The sequence below is a fragment of the Oncorhynchus nerka genome, linkage group LG7, assembly GCF_034236695.1.
Source record: "Oncorhynchus nerka isolate Pitt River linkage group LG7, Oner_Uvic_2.0, whole genome shotgun sequence".
NCBI classification, from domain to species: Eukaryota; Metazoa; Chordata; class Actinopteri; order Salmoniformes; family Salmonidae; genus Oncorhynchus; species Oncorhynchus nerka.
The window spans coordinates 41,413,410-41,433,379 of NC_088402.1; the positions used below are offsets into that span (position 1 = coordinate 41,413,410).

At 43.2% G+C, this 19,970-nt stretch overlaps 2 protein-coding genes across 3 annotated transcripts; one reads left to right on the forward strand and one right to left on the reverse strand.

Annotated features, from left to right (window-relative positions):
• Positions 1–73: 73 nt before the first annotated feature.
• On the reverse strand, positions 74–5,021 carry airim (AFG2 interacting ribosome maturation factor). 2 transcript variants are annotated; one of them, XM_029663635.2, is made up of 4 exons: positions 4,512–5,021; positions 4,233–4,412; positions 3,880–3,998; positions 74–455 (listed from the first exon to the last, which is right to left on the reverse strand). In XM_029663635.2, the coding sequence occupies exons 1-4, from the start codon at positions 4,778–4,780 to the stop codon at positions 406–408; spliced, it is 618 nt and encodes a 205-aa protein (XP_029519495.1). In that variant the 5' UTR covers positions 4,781–5,021; the 3' UTR covers positions 74–405. The 2 variants fall into 2 exon arrangements, with proteins under 2 accessions (XP_029519495.1, XP_029519496.1); XM_029663636.2 differs by having other exon boundaries at positions 74–493; positions 4,512–5,020.
• An 84-nt stretch (positions 5,022–5,105) lies between these two features.
• Positions 5,106–19,970, forward strand: LOC115131701 (borealin-like). Its single transcript, XM_029663637.2, has 11 exons — positions 5,106–5,212; positions 5,472–5,566; positions 5,671–5,799; positions 10,271–10,308; positions 14,647–14,719; positions 15,309–15,382; positions 15,582–15,658; positions 15,773–15,868; positions 16,090–16,219; positions 16,464–16,550; positions 18,498–19,970. Exons 1-11 carry the CDS (start codon positions 5,190–5,192, stop codon positions 18,531–18,533), a joined length of 858 nt encoding a protein of 285 aa, XP_029519497.1. The 5' UTR covers positions 5,106–5,189; the 3' UTR covers positions 18,534–19,970.

The following is a 19,970-nucleotide window of genomic DNA, read 5'->3' on the forward strand; positions in this document are numbered from 1 at the left end:
TGTTGGAGTTCCTGTCAAATTCATTTGATCTGAGGAAATGGGATCCTGAATAAAACAGATAGTTGGAGCAAGAGAGGTGTAACAAAAGTGGTCTATTTATCATTTCTCATATACTCCATGACATTTCAAATGTTTGTCCACAATACATTTTTTTTTGCTTAGAAGTCAACAGTGATACAACAGCAAAGACCTGAGCTAGAATGGTAACAGAGCTCTGTTACAATTCTGACGCTCTGTCCTCTGCCTTGTTCAGTCCTCTCCTTTGTCCACATCCAGTCCAGTCAGGTGCTCTGCACCGATCAGGGCTGACACATCCAAGTCAAGATCAACCTGACCCCAGTTTGTTCTTTTACTCTTCAACCCATTACGGAGTCCTGTTATTGTAGACCATCTGAAAGTGGACAATCACATCCACCGGGTAGTCATCTTGCAGACATCCTGGTAGTTCTCTTTCACTGAGACTCAATAAAAAAGGACACTTTAAACAGTGTATCTGAAAGAGTATGCAGAATAACTACATGAGTTTATTACATTCGGTGAGGGTAATTACAGTGCCTTCAGAAAGTATTCACACCCATAGACTTTTTCCACATTTCATTGTGTTTTAGACTGTATTTAAAATGGATTAAATTGAGATTGTGTCACTCAACACCCAATAATGTCAAATAGGAATTGTTTACAAATTAATGAAAAATTAAAAGCTGAAATGTCTTGAGCCAATAAGTATTCAACCCTTTTGTGATCGCAAGCCTTAACTTCAGAAGTAAAAATGTGCTTAAGTCACATAATAAGTTGCATGGACTCTGTGCGCAATATGCAAGGTCCCTCAGTCGTGCTGGGAATTTCAAGCACAGATTTAACCACAAAGTCCAGGGAGATTTTCCAATGCCTCGCAAAGAAGGGCACCTATTGGTAGATTGTTTTTTAAAAAAAAAACAGAAATTAAATATCCCTTTGAGCATGGTGCAGTTATTAACTACACTTTGGATGGTGTATCGATCCACCCAGTCACTACAAAGATACAGGCGTCCTTCCTAACTCAGTCACCAAAGAGGAAGGAAACCACTCAGGGATTTCACCATGAGGCCAATGGTGACTTTAAAACAGTTAGAGTTTAATGACTGTGATAGGAGATAACTGAGGATGGATCAGCAACATTGTAGTTACTCCACAATACTAACATAAATGACAGTGAAAAGAAGGAAGCCTGTACATAATACAAAACATGCATCCTGTTTGCAATAAGGCACTAAAGTAATACTGCAAAAACTGTGGCGAAGAAATTATATTTTTGTCCTGAATAGAAAGCGGTATGTTTGGGGCAAATCCAATACAACACATCAGTGAGTACCACTCTCCGTATTTTCAAGCATGGTGGTGGCTGCATCATGTTATGATATGCTTGTCATCGGCAAGGACTAGGAAGGTTTTTGGGGGATAAAAAGAAAGAGCTAAGCACAGGCAAAATCCTAGATTTAAAAACATTGGTTCAGTCCGTTTTCTGGGAGACAAATTCCCCTTTCAGAAGGACAATACCCTAAAACACAAGGCCAAATATACACTGGAGTTACTTACCAAGATGACATTGAATGTTCCGAGTGGCCTAATTACAGTTTTGACTAAAATTGGCTTGAAAATCTATGACAAGACTTGAAAATGACTATCTAGCAATGATCAACAACCACCTAGGATCAAGAGAGACGCTCAAGTGTTTTAGTACTATATCTCTTGACACAATGATGAAAATAATCATGGCCTCTAAACCTTCAAGCTGCATACTGGACCCTATTCCAACTAAACTACTGAAAGAGCTGCTTCCTGTGCTTGGCCCTCCTATGTTGAACATAATAAATGGCTCTCTATCCACCGGATGTGTACCAAACTCACTAAAAGTGGCAGTAATATAGCCTCTCTTGAAAAAGCCAAACCTTGACCCAGAAAATATAAAAAACTATCAGCCTATATCGAATCTTCCATTCCTCTCAAAATGTTTAGAAAAGGATGTTGTACAGCAACTCACTGCCTTCCTGAAGACAAACAATGTATACGAAATGCTTCAGTCTGGTTTTAGACCCCATCATAGCACTGAGACTGCACTTGTGAAGGTGGTAAATGACCTTTTAATGGCATCAGACCGAGGCTCTGCATCTGTCCTCATGCTCCTAGACCTTAGTGCTGCTTTTGATACCATCGATCACCACATTCTTTTGGAGAGATTGGAAACCCAAATTGGTCTACACGGACGAGTTCTGGCCTGGTTTAGATCTTATCTGTCGGAAAGATATCAGTTTGTCTCTGTGAATGGTTTGTCTGACAAATCAACTGTAAATTTCGGTGTTCCTCAAGGTTCGTTTTAGGACCACTATTGTTTTCACTATATATTTTACCTCTTGGCGATGTCATTCGAAAACATAATGTTAACTTTCACTGCTATGCGGATGATACACAGCTGTACATTTCAATGGAATATGGTGAAGCCCCAAAATTGCCCTCGCTAGAAGCATGTGTTTCAGACATAAGAAAGTGGATGGCTGCAAACTTTCTACTTTTAAACTCAGACAAAACAGAGATGCTTGTTCTAGGTCCCAAGAAGCAAAGAGATCTTCTGTTGAATCTGACAATTAATCTTAATGGTTGTACAGTCGTCTCAAATAAAACTGTGAAGGACCTCGGCGTTACTCTGGACCCTGATCTCTCTTTTGAAGAACATATCAAGACCATTTCAAGGACAGCTTTTTTCCATCTACGTAACATTGCAAAAATCAGAAACTTTCTGTCTCTGCCTGGCCAGTTCCCCTCTTTCCACTGGGATTCTCTGCCTCTAACCCTATTACAGGGGCTGAGTCACTGGTTTACTGGGGCACTTTCATACCGTCCCTAGGAGGGGTGCGTCACTTGAGTGGGTTGAGTCACTGATGTGATCTTCCTGTCTGGGTTGGCGCCCCCCCTTGGGTTGTGCCGTGGCGGAGATCTTTGTGGGCTATACTCTGCCTTGTCTCAGGATGGTAAGTTGGTGGTTGAAGATATCCCTCTAGTGGTGTGGGGGCTGTGCTTTGGCAAAGTGGGTGGGGTTATATCCTTCCTGTTTGGCCCTGTCCGGGGATGTCCTCGGATGGGGCCAGTGTCTCCTGACCCCTCCTGTCTCAGCCTCCAGTATTTATGCTGCAGTAGTTTATGTGTCGGGTGGCTAGGGTCATTTTGTTATATCTGGAGTACTTCCCCTGTCCTATTCGGTGTCCTGTGTGAATTTAAGTGTCCTCTCTCTAATTCTCTCTTTCGGAGGACATGAGCCCTAGGACCATGCCTCAGGACTACCTGACATGATGACTCCTTGCTGTCCCCAGTCCACCTGGCCGTGCTGCTGCTCCAGTTTCAATTGTTCTGCCTTATTATTATTTGACCATGCTGGTCATTTATGAACATTTGAACATCTTGGCCATGTTCTGTTATAATCTTCACCCGGCACAGCCAGAAGAGGACTGGCCACCCCACATAGCCTGGTTCCTCTCTAGGTTTCTTCCTAGGTTTGGGCCTTTCTAGGGAGTTTTTCCTAGCCACTGTGCTTCTAGACTTACCCATAAAGACTCACATCTGCAATCGCTGCCAAAGATGATTATAAAATGTATTGAAACAGGGGGTTGAATACTTACCTAATGAAGATATATTAGTGTTTAATTTTCCATAAAGTATTTATATTTCATTTTATAATTTATTTGTCTTTGACAGAGTATTTTGTGTAGACCGTTGACAAAAAAAGTACAATTACATCCATTTTTATCCCACATTGTATCACAACAAAATGTATAAAAAGTCAAGATGTGTGAATACTTCCTGAAAGCATTGTATATACAGAAAATAGAGCACCATTGATAGGTTTACCTGATATGCTCTCCTCTCCACTGGGTGTTTCCAGGGACTCCCATCTCTTGGGAGCAGTTTGCAGAAGGGAGAGGTCATCAGCCCTCAGTGTCAGCAGCAAGTTCTTTCTTCTCAGAAACCTGTACATGTAGATGAGGAAAACTACCTTTCTCACACAAATCAACAATAGGACCTTTTCCAAATGGTAGATTTCAAAATGTGTAATGCCACACACTGAATTGATGTGTTTCAGCTCCAAGCCTTCCTCAGCAGTATGCAGTCGAGAGGCATGCCCACAATAGATCACACACAATGAAAATGTATTGCGCACCCCTAGTACTGGTACAGTAATACAGTGACACAGGAAAGGATACTGTTGACGATAGTAACGCTCCGCATCCTGAAGCCACTCCAACATGTCAGCGATGGATGGAGCGACTGCAGATCTCTGGGTGCAGGTAGCTAGGTCAAGGCTACCTATATTCTGCTCATACAACTGGAACGCACCAGACACCTGATTACTGATAGCATCTCGCACAGACTGGAGAGAACACCTGTAAGAAATATGAGTCATTTTTGGTTTAAAAAAATGTGTTCAAGCTTTCTCTGCACTATTTTAAAGAGTTTATGGAGTGAGCTATCATTTATCTTACATTTTGTCAGTGAGTTTTCCCAAAACTATGTCCACTGCCTGTATGAGCTTGAAGTGAAGACGCTGGTGCAGATCAGGAAAGGTGTGAAGAGGGGTGTTGGCGATTTGGACCTTTTGAAACGCCCTCAACTGCTCTTCGAGGTTTCCAAGTGAAACCATTAAAGGCTTGCATTCAGCCAAAACTGAATTCCATACTTTCTGATTGTTCTCCAAGATTTGAAAACATTTTTTAAATGTTTGGTAAATCGAAAATAACACAGACTTCGACATTTGGCTAGCTAGTTTAGTTAACACACCTTACAACTCAGAACAGCGAAAGCCATGTGGCTGGTGAAAAAAGACAACGAAATTATTTGCTGGAATAAATCTGATACACAGCGAAATAAATCAAACATTCAACTTAATCTAAAAACGGACGATGCCCTTCAAAAATGACTGTCACTTAAATTTTCCAGTCAACATTTGTACCTCCTCACGTTAATTTTATTACATTTCCGGTCAAGTGATCTAAACATGGACGTTCTTCGAAATGATAGGTTAAAAATGGTTCCAAAATGACGTCAAGGTAAAGCGTATCCTTATTGGCTGATCTCTGACACATTCTGCGTCTGCGTGGACATTTTAAAATTTCTCCAGCTGGAAAGAGAGGGAGCAGCAGAATTACGTTTCTAACTAGGAAATGAAAAAAAATTCCGTCACCGGGTAAATCATAATGAAATTAAATATGTCAAACAGTTAACCTCAATGTTTAGAATACCAATGCATTTTATGTATTTCAAATCTGAAGTGAAACAGGGACTTTTGAAACGGAGCAGTTTCAATCTGGCTAAATCATGTAAAGTTAGCTAGCTCATGATGCCTGAATAGTTAAAAAAGGGGTAGCTAACATTAGTTACTACTAGCAACATTTTAGCTGCTTGACTATCCCAAGCACCAATTTACTGTTGGTACCAATGCACAGAGTCACAATGGGACGACCAAAGAAGACGACCAAACAACGTAAAAACCCCAAGTTGGACAAATTGGAGGCTTTTCTCGAAGATTTCGACAGTGAGGGTATGGACCAATGACAAAGAGCATGTATATGCAAGTTAGCTGCTAGCCATTATGTGAATGTTAACGTGTGGTTGGAGAAGTTATACTAACGTTTTTATTTTCAGTGAAAACTGTAGTTGAAAGGCTGAAGGAGAGAACAAACAGCCTCCTGAAAGATGCAGACAACTTCTTCAACATGGCTGTGATCAAGCTGCCTAAAGCAGTGAGGCAGATGAACTGGCTTGAGCATTGTGGTAAGTTAGGTGAAGACTCATGCACCTGATGACAACCACATGGGAAAGGTTGGTTAGAGATACTTTTTTTGTGTGTCACACACACACACATACAGTTGAAGTCGGAAGTTTACATACACCTTAGCCAAATACATTTAAACTCAGTTTTTCACAATACCTGACATTTAATCTTGGTAAAAAGTCCCTGTCTTAGGTCAGTTAGGATCACCACTTTATTTTAAGAATGTGAAATGTCAGAATAATAGTAGAGTGATTTATTTACAATTTTCTTTCTTTCACATTCCTAGTGGGTCAGAAGTTTACATATACTCAATTAGTATTTGGTAGCATTGACTGTAAATTGTTTAACTTGGGTCAAATGTTTCTGGTAGCCTTCCACAAGCTTCCCACAATAAGTTGGGTGAATTTTGGCCCGTTCCTCCTGACAGAGCTGGTCTATAGGATTGAGGTCATGGCCACTCCAATACTTTGACTTTGTTGTCCTTAAGCCATTTTGCCACAACTTTGGAAGTATGCTTGGGGTCATTGTCCACTTGGAACACCCATTTGCAACCAAGCTTTAACTTCCTGACTGATGTCTTGAGATGTTGCTTCAATATATCCACATCATTGTCCTTCCTCATGTTGCCATCTATTTTGTGAAGTGCACCAGTCCCTCCTTCAGCAAAGCACCCCCACAACATGATGCTGCCACACTCGTGCTTTATGGTTGGGATGGTGTTCTTCGGCTTGCAAGCTTCCCCCCTTTTCCTCCAAAGATAACAATGGTTATTATGGCCAAAAAGTAATATTTTTGTTTCATCAGACCAGAGGACATTTCTCCAAAAAGTACAATCTTTGTCCCCATGTGCAGTTGCAAACCGTAGTCTGGCTTTTTTTTGGCGGTTTTGGAGCAGTGGCTTCTTCCTTGCTGAGCGGTCTTTCAGGTTATGTCGATATTGGACTCGTTTTACTGTGGGTATAGATACTTTTGTACCGGTTTCCTCCAGCATCTTCACAAGGTCCATTGCTGCTGTTCTGGGATTGATTTTTACTTTTCGCACCGAAGTACGTTCATCCCTAGGAGACAGAACGCGTCTCCTGCCTGAGCGGTGTGACGGCTGTGTGGTCCCATGGTGTTTATACTTGCGTACTATTGTTTATACAGATGAATGTGGTACCTTCAGGCATTTGGAAATTGTTCCCAAGGATGAACCAGACTTGTGGAGGTCTACAATTGTTTTTCCTGAGGTCTTGGCTGATTTCTTTAGATTTTCCCATGATGTCAAACAAAGAGGCACTGAGTTTGAAGGTAGGCCTTGAGATAAAAACAAAAAAATAAAGGGAACACTTAAACAACACAATATAACTCCAAGTCAATCACACTTCAGTGAAATCAAACTGTCCACTTAGGAAGCAACAATGATTGACAATAAATTTCACATGCTGTTGTGCAAATGGAATAGACAACAGGTGGAAATTATAGGCAATTAGCAAGACACCCCCCAATAAAGGAGTGGTTCTGCAGGTGGTAACCACAGACCACTTCTCAGTTCCTATGCTTCCTGGCTGATGTTTTGGTCGGGGGTTGTGCTTACAGCCCAACACCGTGCAGGACGTTTGGCATTTGCCAGAGAACACCAAGATTGGCAAATTCGCCACTGGCGCCCTGTGCTCTTCACAGATGAAAGCAGGTTTACACTGAGTACGTGACAGATGTGACAGAGTCTGGAGACGCCGTAGAGAACGTTCTGCTGCCTGCAACATCCTCCAGCATGACCGGTTTGGCGGTGGGTCAGTCATGGTGTGGGGTGGCATTTCTTTGGGGGGGCGCACAGCCCTCCATGTACTCGCCAGAGGTAGCCTGACTGCCATTAGGTACCGAGATGAGATCCTCAGACCCCTTGCGAGACCATATGCTGGTGCGGTTGGCCCTGGGTTCCTCCTAATGCAAGACAATGCTAGACCTCCTGTGTCTGGAGTGTGCCAGCAGTTCCTGCAAGAGGAAGGCATTGATGCTATGGACTGGCCCGCCCGTTCCCCAGACCTGAATCCAATTGAGCACATCTGGGACATCATGTCTTGCTCCATCCACCAACGCCACGTTGCACCACAGACTGTCCAGGAGTTGGCGGATGCTGTAGTCCAGGTCTGGGAGAAGATCCCTCAGGAGACAATCCGCCACATCAGGAGCATGCCCAGGCGTTGTAGGGAGGTCATACAGGCACGTGGAGGCCACACACACTACTGAACCTCATTTTGACTTGTTTTAAGGACATTACATCAAAGTTGGATCAGCCTGTAGTGTGGTTTTCCACTTTAATTTTGAGTGTGACTCCAAAGCCAGACCTCCATGGGTTGAAAAATTTGATTTCCATTGATCATTTTTGTGTGATTTTGTTGTCAGCACATTCAACTATGTAAAGAAAAAAGTATTTAATAATAATATTTCATTCATTCAGATCTAGGATGTTATTTCAGTGTTCCCTTCATTTATTTGAGCACTGTACATCCACAGGCTAATTTGAGTCATTTGGAGGTTTACCTATCAGAAGCTTCTAGAGCCATGACATACTTTTCTGAAATGTTCCAAGCTGTTTAAAGGCACCGTCAACTTACTGTATGTAAACTTCTGACCTGCTGGAATTTTGATACAGTGAATTATAAGTGAAATAATCTCTCTGTAAACAATTGTTGGAAGAATTACTTGTCATTCACAAAGTAGATGTCCTAACCGACTTGCCAAAACTATAGTTAAACAATACATTTGTGGAGTGGTTGAGGAAAAAGGGGGAGGCTTGCAAGCCGAAGAACACCATCCCAACCGTGAAACAAGGGGGTGGTAGCACCATGTTGTGGGGGTTCTTTGCTGCAGGAGGGACTGGTGCACTTCACAAAATAGATGGCATCATGAGGAAGTACAATGATGTTGATATATTGAAGCAACAACTCAAGACATCAGTCAGAAAGTTAAAGCTTGGTCGTGAATGGGTCTTCCAAGTGGACAATGACCCCAAGCATACTTCCAAAGTTGTGGCAAAATGGCTTAAGAAGGACAACAAAGTCAAAATATTGGAGTGGCCATCACAAAGCTCTGACCTTAATCCTATAGAAAAGTTGTGGGCGTAACTGAAAAAGCGTCTGCAAGGAAGGAGGCCTATACACCTGACTGTCATACCACCTCTGTCAGGAGGAGTGGGCAAAATTCACCCAACTTATTGTGGGAAGCTTGTGGTAGGCTACCCAAAACGTTTGACCCAAGTTCAACAATTTAAAGGCAATGCTACACTCAATTAGTATTTGGTATGTAAATATCTGACCCACTTGGAATGTCATGAAAGAAATAAAACCTGAAATAAATCATTCTCTCTACACTTATTCTGACTTTTCACATTCTTAAAGTAAAGTGCATGGCTGTGTGCTCGATTTCAATCTCCATTGACAAACATTGGCAGAAGAATGGCCTTACTGAAGAGCTCAGTGTCTTTCAATGTGGCAGTGTCATAGGATGTAACTTTTCCAACAAGTCAGGTTGTCAAAATTCTACCCTGGTAAAGCTGCCCAGGTCAACTGTAAGTGTTGTTATTGTGAAGTTAACGTCTAGGAGCAACAACAGCTCAGCTGTGCAGTGGTAGGCCACACAAGCTCAGAAGCGCGTAAAAATTGTCTTTCCTCGGTTGCAAAACTCACTACCGAGTTCCAAACTGCCTCTGGAAGCAGCGTCCGCACAAAAAATGTTCGTTGGAAGCTTCATGGAATGGGTTTCCATGGCCGAGCAGCCGCACATAAGCCTAATTTCACCATGCGCAACGCCATTTAACTCTGGAGTAGTGGAAACGCGTTCTCTGGAGTGATGAATCACTCTTCAGAATCTGACAGTCCGATGGACTAATCTGGGTTTGGCGGATGCCAGGAGAATGCTACCTGCCTGAATGCATAGTGCCAACTGTAAAGTTTGGTGGCGGAATATTGGTCTGGGGCTGTTTTTAATGGTTTGAGCTAGGTCCCTTAGTTCCAGTGAAGGGAAATCTTAACGCTACAGCATACAATGACATTCTAGATGATTCTGTCCTTCCAACTTTGTGGCAACAGTTTGGGGAAGGCGCTTTTCTGTTTCAACATGACAATGCCCCTGTATACAAAGCAAGGTGCATACAGAAATGGTTTGTTGAGACCGGTGTGGAAGATCTTGACTGGCCTGCACAGAGCCCTGAACTTAACCACATCAAACACCTTTGGGATAAAATGTTGGGCCTAATTGCCCGACCTCACTAATTCTCGTGGCTGAATGGAAGCAAGTTCCCGCAGCAGTGTTCCAACATCCTAGTGGAAAGCCTTCCCAGAAGAGTGGGGGCTGTTATTGCAGCAAAGGGGAGACCTCCATATTAATGCCCAGGATTTTGGAATGAGATGTTCGAGTATGTGTCCACATTCTTTTGGTTAGCGTATGTTGTGTACGTTTGTCAGATAAAACTCTCCTTTATCCCCTCAGGGTCAGAGAAACCAAAGTCACCGGTGGAGGATGTCAAGGTGAGTTTTCTACACTGAACCAAAATATAAACTTAACAATTGAAGATTTTACTGAGTTACAGTTCATATAAGGAAATCAGTCAATTGAAACACATTTGTTAGGCCGTGATCAATGGAGTTCACATTAATGGGAATTCAAATATGCATCTGTTGGTCACAGGTACCTTTAAAAAAAGGTAGGGATGTAAGAATTTTAGAAAATGATACACAACGCAGAGTACTAACGGTCAAGAGGGTACTAGCCAGAGGTGGACTCGAGTCACAAATATGCTGCAACTCGACTTTGACTTTACCACTAATGACTCTTGACTTGGACTTGAGCCTTATGACTCGACCTGACTTGATACCCTCCCCCAAGCCCAAATATTAAAAATAATGCTATTTTAAAGTGTGTAGCGCATAAACTCTTCATTTAATGGATTACAGTTTGAATCGGACAGCAGCCAATCAAATTGTGCCAGCTGAGAAAAAGTTGTGCAAGGTAGTGCAGAGGAACGTCAGCGGGTGAATTCAGATGGATCCCTTGGAAAGATGATACCCTAAATGATTATTTTCGGATATAAAGACGACAGTGTATAAAAAAAAAATGGATTGCAACTTGCAAAACATGCGGGAAGAAAATGACAGACGGAGGCGCAACAACCAACTTTGTTCGACATTTGAAGCTGCACAAAGAACAGTAAATTGTGGCTAATATAGCCGACAGCTATATAACTTTGTTAGTGTAGCATAACTTAACGTTAAATCAATGAGCCTCCACACAGTCAGTCAGTGTGGGAACGTGATCATTGCACCCAAGATTGAGCTACAATTGGCTAGGCAGTTGGTAGCCTAAATCCTGCCTGATGGTGCTGCTGTTCCTAAAACCATTGACATACGTTAGCCTACTGTAACCACACAGAGGGTATGTGTGTGTGTGTGTTACGGTTGGGCGATGGCGATCCTCCATAGTCGATCACTATTTGGGGGGGTTTTCTCATGGCTACCCATGTATTTCCATGGAAATATAACTTTTATTTGGAAATTAATAAATACACTGCTCAAAAAAATAAAGGGAACACTAAAAGAACACATCCTACATCTGAATGAATTAAATATTCTTATTAAATACTTTTTTCTTTACATAGTTGAATGTGTTGACAACAAAATCACACAAATTATCAATGGAAATCATATTTATCAACCCATGGAGGTCTGGATTTGGAGTGACACTCAAAATTAAAGTGGAAAACCACACTACAGGCTGATCCAACTTTGATGTGATGTCCTTAAAATAAGTCAAACTGAGGCTCAATAGTGTGTGTGGCCTCCACGTGCCTGTATGACCTCCCTACAATGCCTGGGCATGCTCCTGATGAGGTGGCGGATGGTCTCCTGAGGGATCTCCTCCCTTGGATTCAGGTCTGGGGAACGGGCGGGCCAGTCCATAGCATCAATGCCTTCCTCTTGCAGGAACTGCTGACACACTCCAGCCACATGAGGTCTAGCATTGTCTTGTATTAGGAGGAACCCAGGGCCAACCGCACCAGCATATGGTCTCACAAGGGGTCTGAGGATCTCATCTCGGTACCTAATGGCAATCAGGCTACCTCTGGCGAGCACATAGAGGGCTGTGCGGCCCCCCCAAAGAAATGCCACCCCACACCATGACTGACCCACCGCCAAACCGGTCATGCTGGAGGATGTTTCAGGCAGCAGAACGTTCTCCACAGCGTCTCCAGACTGTCACATGTGTTCAGTGTGAACCTGCTTTCATCTGTGAAGAGCACAGGGCGCCAGTGGCGAATTTGCCAATATTGGTGTTCTCTGGCAAATGCCAAACGTCCTGCACGTTGTTGGGCTGTATAAGCTCAACCGCCACCTGTGGCCATCGGGCCCTCATGCCACCCTCATGGAGTCTGTTTCTGACTGTTTGAGCAGACACATGCACATTTGTGGCCTGCTGGAGGTCATTTTGCAGGGCTCTGTCAGTGCTCCTCCTGCTCCTCCTTGCACAAAGGCGGAGGTAGCGGTCCTGCTGCTGGGTTGTTGCCCTCCTACGGCCTCCTCCACGTCTCCTGATGTACTGGCCTGTCTCCTGGTAGCGCCTCCATGCTCTGGACACTACGCTGACAGACACAGCAAACCTTCTTGCCACAGCTCGCATTGATGTGCCATCCTGGATGAGCTGCACTACCTGAGCCACTTGTGTGGGTTGTAGACTCCGTCTCATGCTACCACTAGAGTGAAAGCACCGCTAGCATTCAAAAAGTGACCAAAACATCAGCAAGGAAGCATAGGAACTGATAAGTGGTCTGTGGTTACCACCTGCAGAACCACTCCTTTATTGGGGGTGTCTTGCTAATTGCCTATAATTTCCACCTGTTGTCTATTCCATTTGCACAACAGCATGTGAAATTTGTCAATCAGTGTTGCTTCCTAAGTGAACAGTTTTTTATTTCACAGAAGTGTGATTGACTTGGCGTTACATTGTCGTTTAAGTGTTCCCTTTATTATTTTGAGCAGTGTGTATATAGGTTTTTAAAAGCATTCATGATTTGCGTAACTCTAATATACTAACTATTACTCTTGTTAAAAATATGAAATGATAATACATTTGGTGAAGAGCACATTGACTTGTTTAGGACTCAACTCTAAGTTTAGGACTTGAGACTTGACTCGGACTTGCCTGTCTTGACTTGGGACTTGAGTGCTAAGACTTGAGACTTACTTGAAAAACAATGACTTAGTACCAGAGGTGGGACCAACGGTATCAATGGAAAGTGTTTTTTTCTGTAATAGGGAATTAATGGTTAACGGGTCAGAGACATGGGAAGAATTTGTAAAGGCATTGAGCCTGAAACAGGATACTTGTTATTTGGCCATTGGCCCAGTTCTATTGCAAGGAATTCTAATTGGTCAACCACAGGCTAGGGTTGGGTTATAAAACTACATCCCGTCCCTTTGTTCTGTGGAGAGAATCACTGAGGACAGGGGAGAATGAACATCTATTTCTCAGCATAACATCTATGATTTGTCCTTTTTTGAATGAACCTATTTTTCTCCCCCTGATTTGCATTGGTTTGTGTTTTTGAAGAGTAACATCAACTGCTAACACTTGGTGCCGTCACCCGAATGAATTGGTCTCGAACAACAAGGAAAAACTCAACTGTGTTGATCCAGGGAAAAGAGAGGGCTGAGCACAAACCACCACGGGTCGACTCTTAATCTCCTGATTGACTGCTAACAAGGGCGTGGATCAGAAAACCAGTCCGTATCTAGTGTGACCACCATTTACCTCATGCAGCAAGACATCTCCTTTGGGTATAGTTAATCAAGCTGTTGATTGTGGAATGTTGTCTTACACCTCTTCAATGGCTGTGCGAAGTTAATGAATATTGTCGGTTACTGGAACACGCTGTCATACACGTCGATCCAGAGCATCCCAAATATGCTCAATGCGTGACATGTCTGAGTATGCAGGCCATGGATGACAATGGGCACCAGGATCTCGTCATATCTCTGTCCATTCAAATTAAAATGCAATTGTGTTTGTTGTCCGTAGCTTACGCCTGCCCATATCATAACCCCGATACCATGGGGCACTTTGTTCACAACATTGACATCAGCCATTTTCCCGGTACAGTTGGAACCGGGATTAATCCGTAAAGGGCACATGTTGCCGAATTGCAGTCAGGTCAAGATCCTGGTGAGGACGACGAGCACGCAGATGAAAGAAAAATCTTTGGTTGTGTAAACCCACAGTTTAATCCGCAGGTGAAGAAGCCGGATGTGGAGGTCCTGGGCTAGAGTGGTTACTCATGGTCTGCAGTTGTGAGGCCGGTTGGACATATTGCTAAATAATTTAAAACAACGTTGGAGGTGGCTTATGGTAGAGAAATGAACATTAAATAATCTGTCATCAGCTCTGGTGGACATTCCTGTAGTCAGTATGCCAATTGCACGCTTCCTCAACTTGAGACATCTGTACACAACTGCACATTTTAGTGGCTTTTTATTGTCCCCGGCACAAGGTGCACCTGTGTAATGATCATGCTGTTTAATCAGCTTCTTGATATGCCATACCTATCAGGTGGATGGATTATCTTGGCAAGTAGAAATGCTCACTAACAGATGTAAACATTTGTGTAAAATTCTAGAAGCCTTTTGTGCGTATGGAAAATCGTATTTTATTTCCGCTCATGAAACATGGGAAAAACTTTGAATGTTTTATATTTTTGTTCAGTATAAATTAAAATGGAATATTTCATCAACTGTCAGTTAAGTCTGGCCATAGTTTTGACACAACATCAAGTGCCACCCACACAGTCTCTGTTCACTCTATTTGTCTACTTCCAGAAATTAGAGGCTGCACAAGTGGAGAGCATCATGGCTGAAGTCCATACTATTCTCCCCAAGACTGCTAAAAAAGGCAAGTCTCTTTGCTATACTGCATACCAGTTGTTATGTGTCTGTGACTCTTTTTAGAATCCCACTGGATGGCCTCCCGAGTGGCGCAGCGGTCAAAGGCACTGCATCTCAGTGCTAGAGGCGTCACTACAGACCCGGGTTTGATCCCGGCCTGTATCACAACTGGCCGTGATTGGGAGTCCCATAGGGCAGCGCAACAATTGGCCGGGTTAGGGGAGGGTTTGGCCGGGTAGACCGTCATTGTAAAATAATAATTTCTTAACTGACTTTCCTAGGTAGATAAAGGTTCAATTTTAAAAGTTGCAGTGCTTGAGGTGTCACTACAGACCCGGGTTCGATCCCAGGCTGTATCACAACCGACTGTGACCGGGAGTCCCATAGGGCGCCGCACAATTGGCCCAGCGTCGCCCGGGTTAGGTCGTCAGTTAGTGTTTCCTCCGACACATTGGTGCGGCTGGCTTTCGGGTTAAGTGGACGGGTGTTAAGAAGCGCGGTTAGGTGGGTCATGGTGGGACTCGACCTTCGCCTTGGGGAGAAATGCAACAGAAAGGGATCCCACTGAATGTTCAACTTATTCTGCTCCACTGCAGTAACGTTGGAAAGCGGTGAAGTCAGGACAAGTTCAGAGGATGAGGAGAACACTATTATGGCCAGAGGGAAGAAGGTTAGTGATGTATTCATTGGCAAGGTTAGGGAGACTTATCGTGTGTTTAGTTTCAGAAGACTCAATGTAGTCCTCAAAAGCCTCCCTTCTTTAGGCTTTTACATTTTTATTCCAAATTATAGCAATAGCCCATATCAGTATTAGTACTGCACCATGTTTAACTCCAACCTGCACTGTTGCCACATGGTCCAATTCTCAGGGTAAATCAACTAGGAAACCTCTGTCAAAGAGGGCCAAAGCACTGTCAGTCAGCCAGCAGAACACCTCCATCAAAAAGTAAGGCCCTTTCCTCAGCCAAAATCTGTTAGTATTTTTGTATGTGTTGGTGTGTGTGTGTTTTATGGATGTATGGAAATAACTTTCTGATATTCATTTGCCACTTGTGTTCAGGACCAGTAGGAAGCCACTGGTCACTCCTACTAGGAACATGCTGGACAGCTCCCTGATGGGCCCTACCCCCCTCATCACACCACGCTTCGACCCCTGGTAAAGTGGCAGTGGGTGATGTTCTGTTTTTAATAAGATGAGTTGGGTTTGCTGCGGCTTGTCCATAACGAGTGTTTCCTAAAGCTGGTTTGTGGTTAGAGAACGGTCTATCCAGTCTTTCCCCTAGTTACATTTTCCAGGCGGGACACGAAGGCCCCTAAAGCAACATTGGGTACCACTGTGCTAGTGGACACCGCTTCACGTGTTGTCAAATACCTCAGGCTTCCCAAGACCCTGGCGACGAGGATACCCCGCCACAAGGAGAGGGTGTACAGCATCTCGGTCAACGGCTCCCCCATCTCAGAAGGCAGTAATGATATCTTCATCAATGTCCCTGTGGGGGACGGAGTGGTAAGCAGGCTGCCATCAGCCTTCCAGTTTTAGACTGGTCCTTTCTGAACAGTATGTGTGACCATCGGACTTGGATAAATACCCCCACTAACTCTGACTGTTTGTGTGTTCATGTTACCTGTGTAAAATGTGTCAACCTGATTATTCTTGTTTTATTGTCACACACCGGATAGGTGCAGTGAAATTGACACACTTCCTGTGTGTCGATAAGGTTAATCTGCTGATGTAGAGTTTTTGGTTCCAGAGCATTCAGCTGCTGGCCAGTCAGATGGACACTGTGGACCTGGGACAGCTGGATGAGACGGCCATAACGAGCATTCGTCTGCTACAGGTATGGTCTTCACTAGGGCTGTCGCGGTCACCGTATTACCACCACACCGGCAGTCATGAAAGCAGTTAAATTGCACGTGACTGAGTCACGGTAATTTCCTCTTATGCACTCAGGACATGTGTTGGTAAGTACCCTGACGAACATCGTGTCGTTAATGGCCTGGTACTCGGGGCTGTCCCTCTAACCGCTCTGACATCAATGCAAATGAAATCGAAAATCACATCAAACGCTTATCATCAAAATAGTATCATGCTTTTAAAATCACCTCACTGTGACGATCAATTTGGAGAAAGAAGTTCAGCAGCAGGTTGAAAAAGTGTAAAACATGTTTGTGGATGTTTCAAAGCCTAACACAAGGAAATGGACAACGCTTTCCAAGGTGATGATTCATTCAAAACAACCTATGCATAGGCTTATGAGCCCAGGCCTGAAAACTCTGAATAAAAATGACAATTGTGCTTTTATACAATACTTAGCCTACTGCATATTATGCATGGCAGAAAAACAAACATGAAACAAAACTGATTTAAGATGTCTTTGGCACATAATTGGTCTAGCATCCAAAATTAAACAAATGTGAGGAATGGCTTTTTGAGTGTGGAATGTAATTATTATACATACTGGATGGACTGGTTATATATGCTACATTCCAAAATGTCTATCCATGAGTCTGGTAGAGAATGTATAGCACTAGTCGATGCTGTCTGTTCATTGATTGTGCAGGGCGGATTTTGAATAGCCTAGTAATAGGGATTTCTTTTTATGTTTTCATAAAACGCGGACACATGACCTTATAACTAAAGAACATCTCACCACCATGCTTTTCCATCGCCCTCCTGTCTCTCTTTCATTCCTTTATCAAGTGTGTACATGGAGTGTCAGCAGTTTGGTGAAATATGTTCCGTTGCGAAAACATGTTACTATCGATGTTCCCGAACAGATTTCACAAATGAAGCTCTGTATAGCTGCAGGAACCGGGTTGGGCGGAATATCACCTGTCGCAAAGCGAAAGCATGCTCTTCAAACAGTGGTTGTTGTGTGGAGTCAAAGTGTTTATTTCTCGGCTGCTCCTATTAAGCACAGCTCCCCTATAAAACCAAAGTAGTCTATCCGGCATCATTGAAAAACAGACCTGCGGGAAAGCGTGCTGCCTCCATTCACTATCTGAGGGTGGATGACGTCTGTTTTCTTCCCTTGCTCATTTGATTAACTGGCCATTCTAAATCGAAACTAATTTGACATGATTAAATGGAGAAGTCTGATGGGGTAAAATATGATCACTTGATGAGAGAACAGCTGTGCAGCCTGGAGGCAAGGACCAGAGCGCAAGCTTCTTTTGCTACTTTCTCTAATCAACAGCCTATAGTCGCACCACGCAGCCCGTATATGAGTTGAATGCAGTGTTTGTTTTTTGCCAGGCATAATGGGACCCGTCTGTCCATACAACATTCTTCCAAAAGTCTTGATCACCCGGGTGCGTTTTGGCAAACTTGAGTCAACTTTATGGATGAGATGGTTCCCATTATGCCTGGTGAAAACCAAACACTGCATTTCACAGTAAGAACCTCATCAACAGTCAAGTATGGTGGTGGTAGTGGGATGGTTTGAGGAAGCTTTGCTGCCTCGGGACCTGGGTGACTTGCCTTAAAAGAAGGAACCATGAATTCTGCAGGCGAACATCACACTGAGCTGCTTCTTTCTTTTCTTTGTAAGCTCAGGTTCCCTTAACCTAATATTTGATATTCGTTGAAGATCCGTTAACATTCCGTAAACAATATGCAAAAATAGAGAATCAGAAAGGGGGCAAATACTTTTTCACAGCACTTTATATGTTTGTATGATTGCCTCACATTAGCTGTGTGTATTTAGCTGGTTTGAAATGGGTTTTCTTTGTCAAAGCTGAGAGTAGCTGTTACATCAAACTCATGTTCACATTGCTCTCCACAGAACCGTCTCGCAACACTGTGTGAAACAGCCGAGTGACCGCTGCACCTTCAGTCCCAGCATGTTTCTCCCCAATTTCGATCTGGTCTCATCGCTGCAACTCCCCAACAGTCTCGGGAGAGGTGAAGGTCGAGTCGCGCGTCCTCCAAAACATGACCTGCGCTTCTTAAACACCTGCCCACTTAACCCGGAAGCCAGCTGCTCCAATGTGTCGGCGGAAACACTGTTCGACTAACGTCCGAGGCGAAGGAGTCGCTAGAGCGTGGTGAGCCAAGTAAAACGCCCCCAGCTAAACCCTCCCCTAACCCGGACTACACTGGGCCAATTGTGCGCAGCCCAATAGGACTCGCGGCCGGTTGTGTCCCAGCATTTTTTTGTTGTTGTACAAGATTCACATTTTTAAATGTTTTTTAACACTACTGTCTGTATATTTCTTCTATTTTAATACATAGTTATGTTTATCTGTCAAGTCTGCATCAGGGTGTTTATCGTTGCATTCTTTTCATTTAAAATCTTTGATTCTTAAATCAGTCCGACATGATTTTGAGACGCTATTCCTCAGGGATGCTCAATGCATGCAGTAAGGGAATGTTCTAGTCTTCCATGATGGTGATTTATATAATGTCAAGGTTGTAAATATGACTAAAATGAATCAACCCTAACTACACCCTTCCCCTCATAGTCTAGCATAACATGTTTGAAACTCATTTGGGAGCCTGTTTATTGTCAATGCTATATCTATTGGCCTGTCTCATCAATACAGTTTTGTCTGCACTATAGTGGTGGTTGTGCCAGTTCAATGTGTGATGTAACTACGGCCCATGTAATTTTAGATTTTTGTGGTATTTGGACATTTCTGTTTTTAAAAGTAAATACGCTGTTTTGTTCAGTTATTTTCCTTAAGTGTAATCTCTTTCTGGGGAACGTCTTAATTTGTGTGACGGAAGTTGGGACCGCTGTTTGGGGGAGGGGGTTGTGGCTCTGTAGACTTTCAGATCTAGGCCTACATGAAGCTCTGGTCGTACTAGTAATAAAGTACAGAAATACAAGTGTCTTTTTCATGTTCTCTTGTTGCCATAATATGCTGTAGTCAGAGACAACTGGACATTACTGTTTGCCTGCATTGATTCCGTGAGACAGTCTGCTCATTACTCCCCTGGAATTCAATTTGTGTCCCTGATACCCATTTCAGACAGGTGTGTTATATAATCTCTATAATATAAGGCAATGGGATTTGAACTGTAGATTAGTGACAATCCCAAAATATATCCTCTTGGGGGGGGAAAAAAGAGACTACTAGTCAATGTCAAAGCAGTAACTGATGAAACGTCACACTCCATAGCAATCTAAATTGTGTTGTTGGTATGTTTTAGTAGCAAGTTGCAAGATGGTTCATGATAAATGTCTAAATGAACTACTCAAATCACATTCCCTGTAACTGGCATTTGGAACTACTATTAAACATATTGCAACACC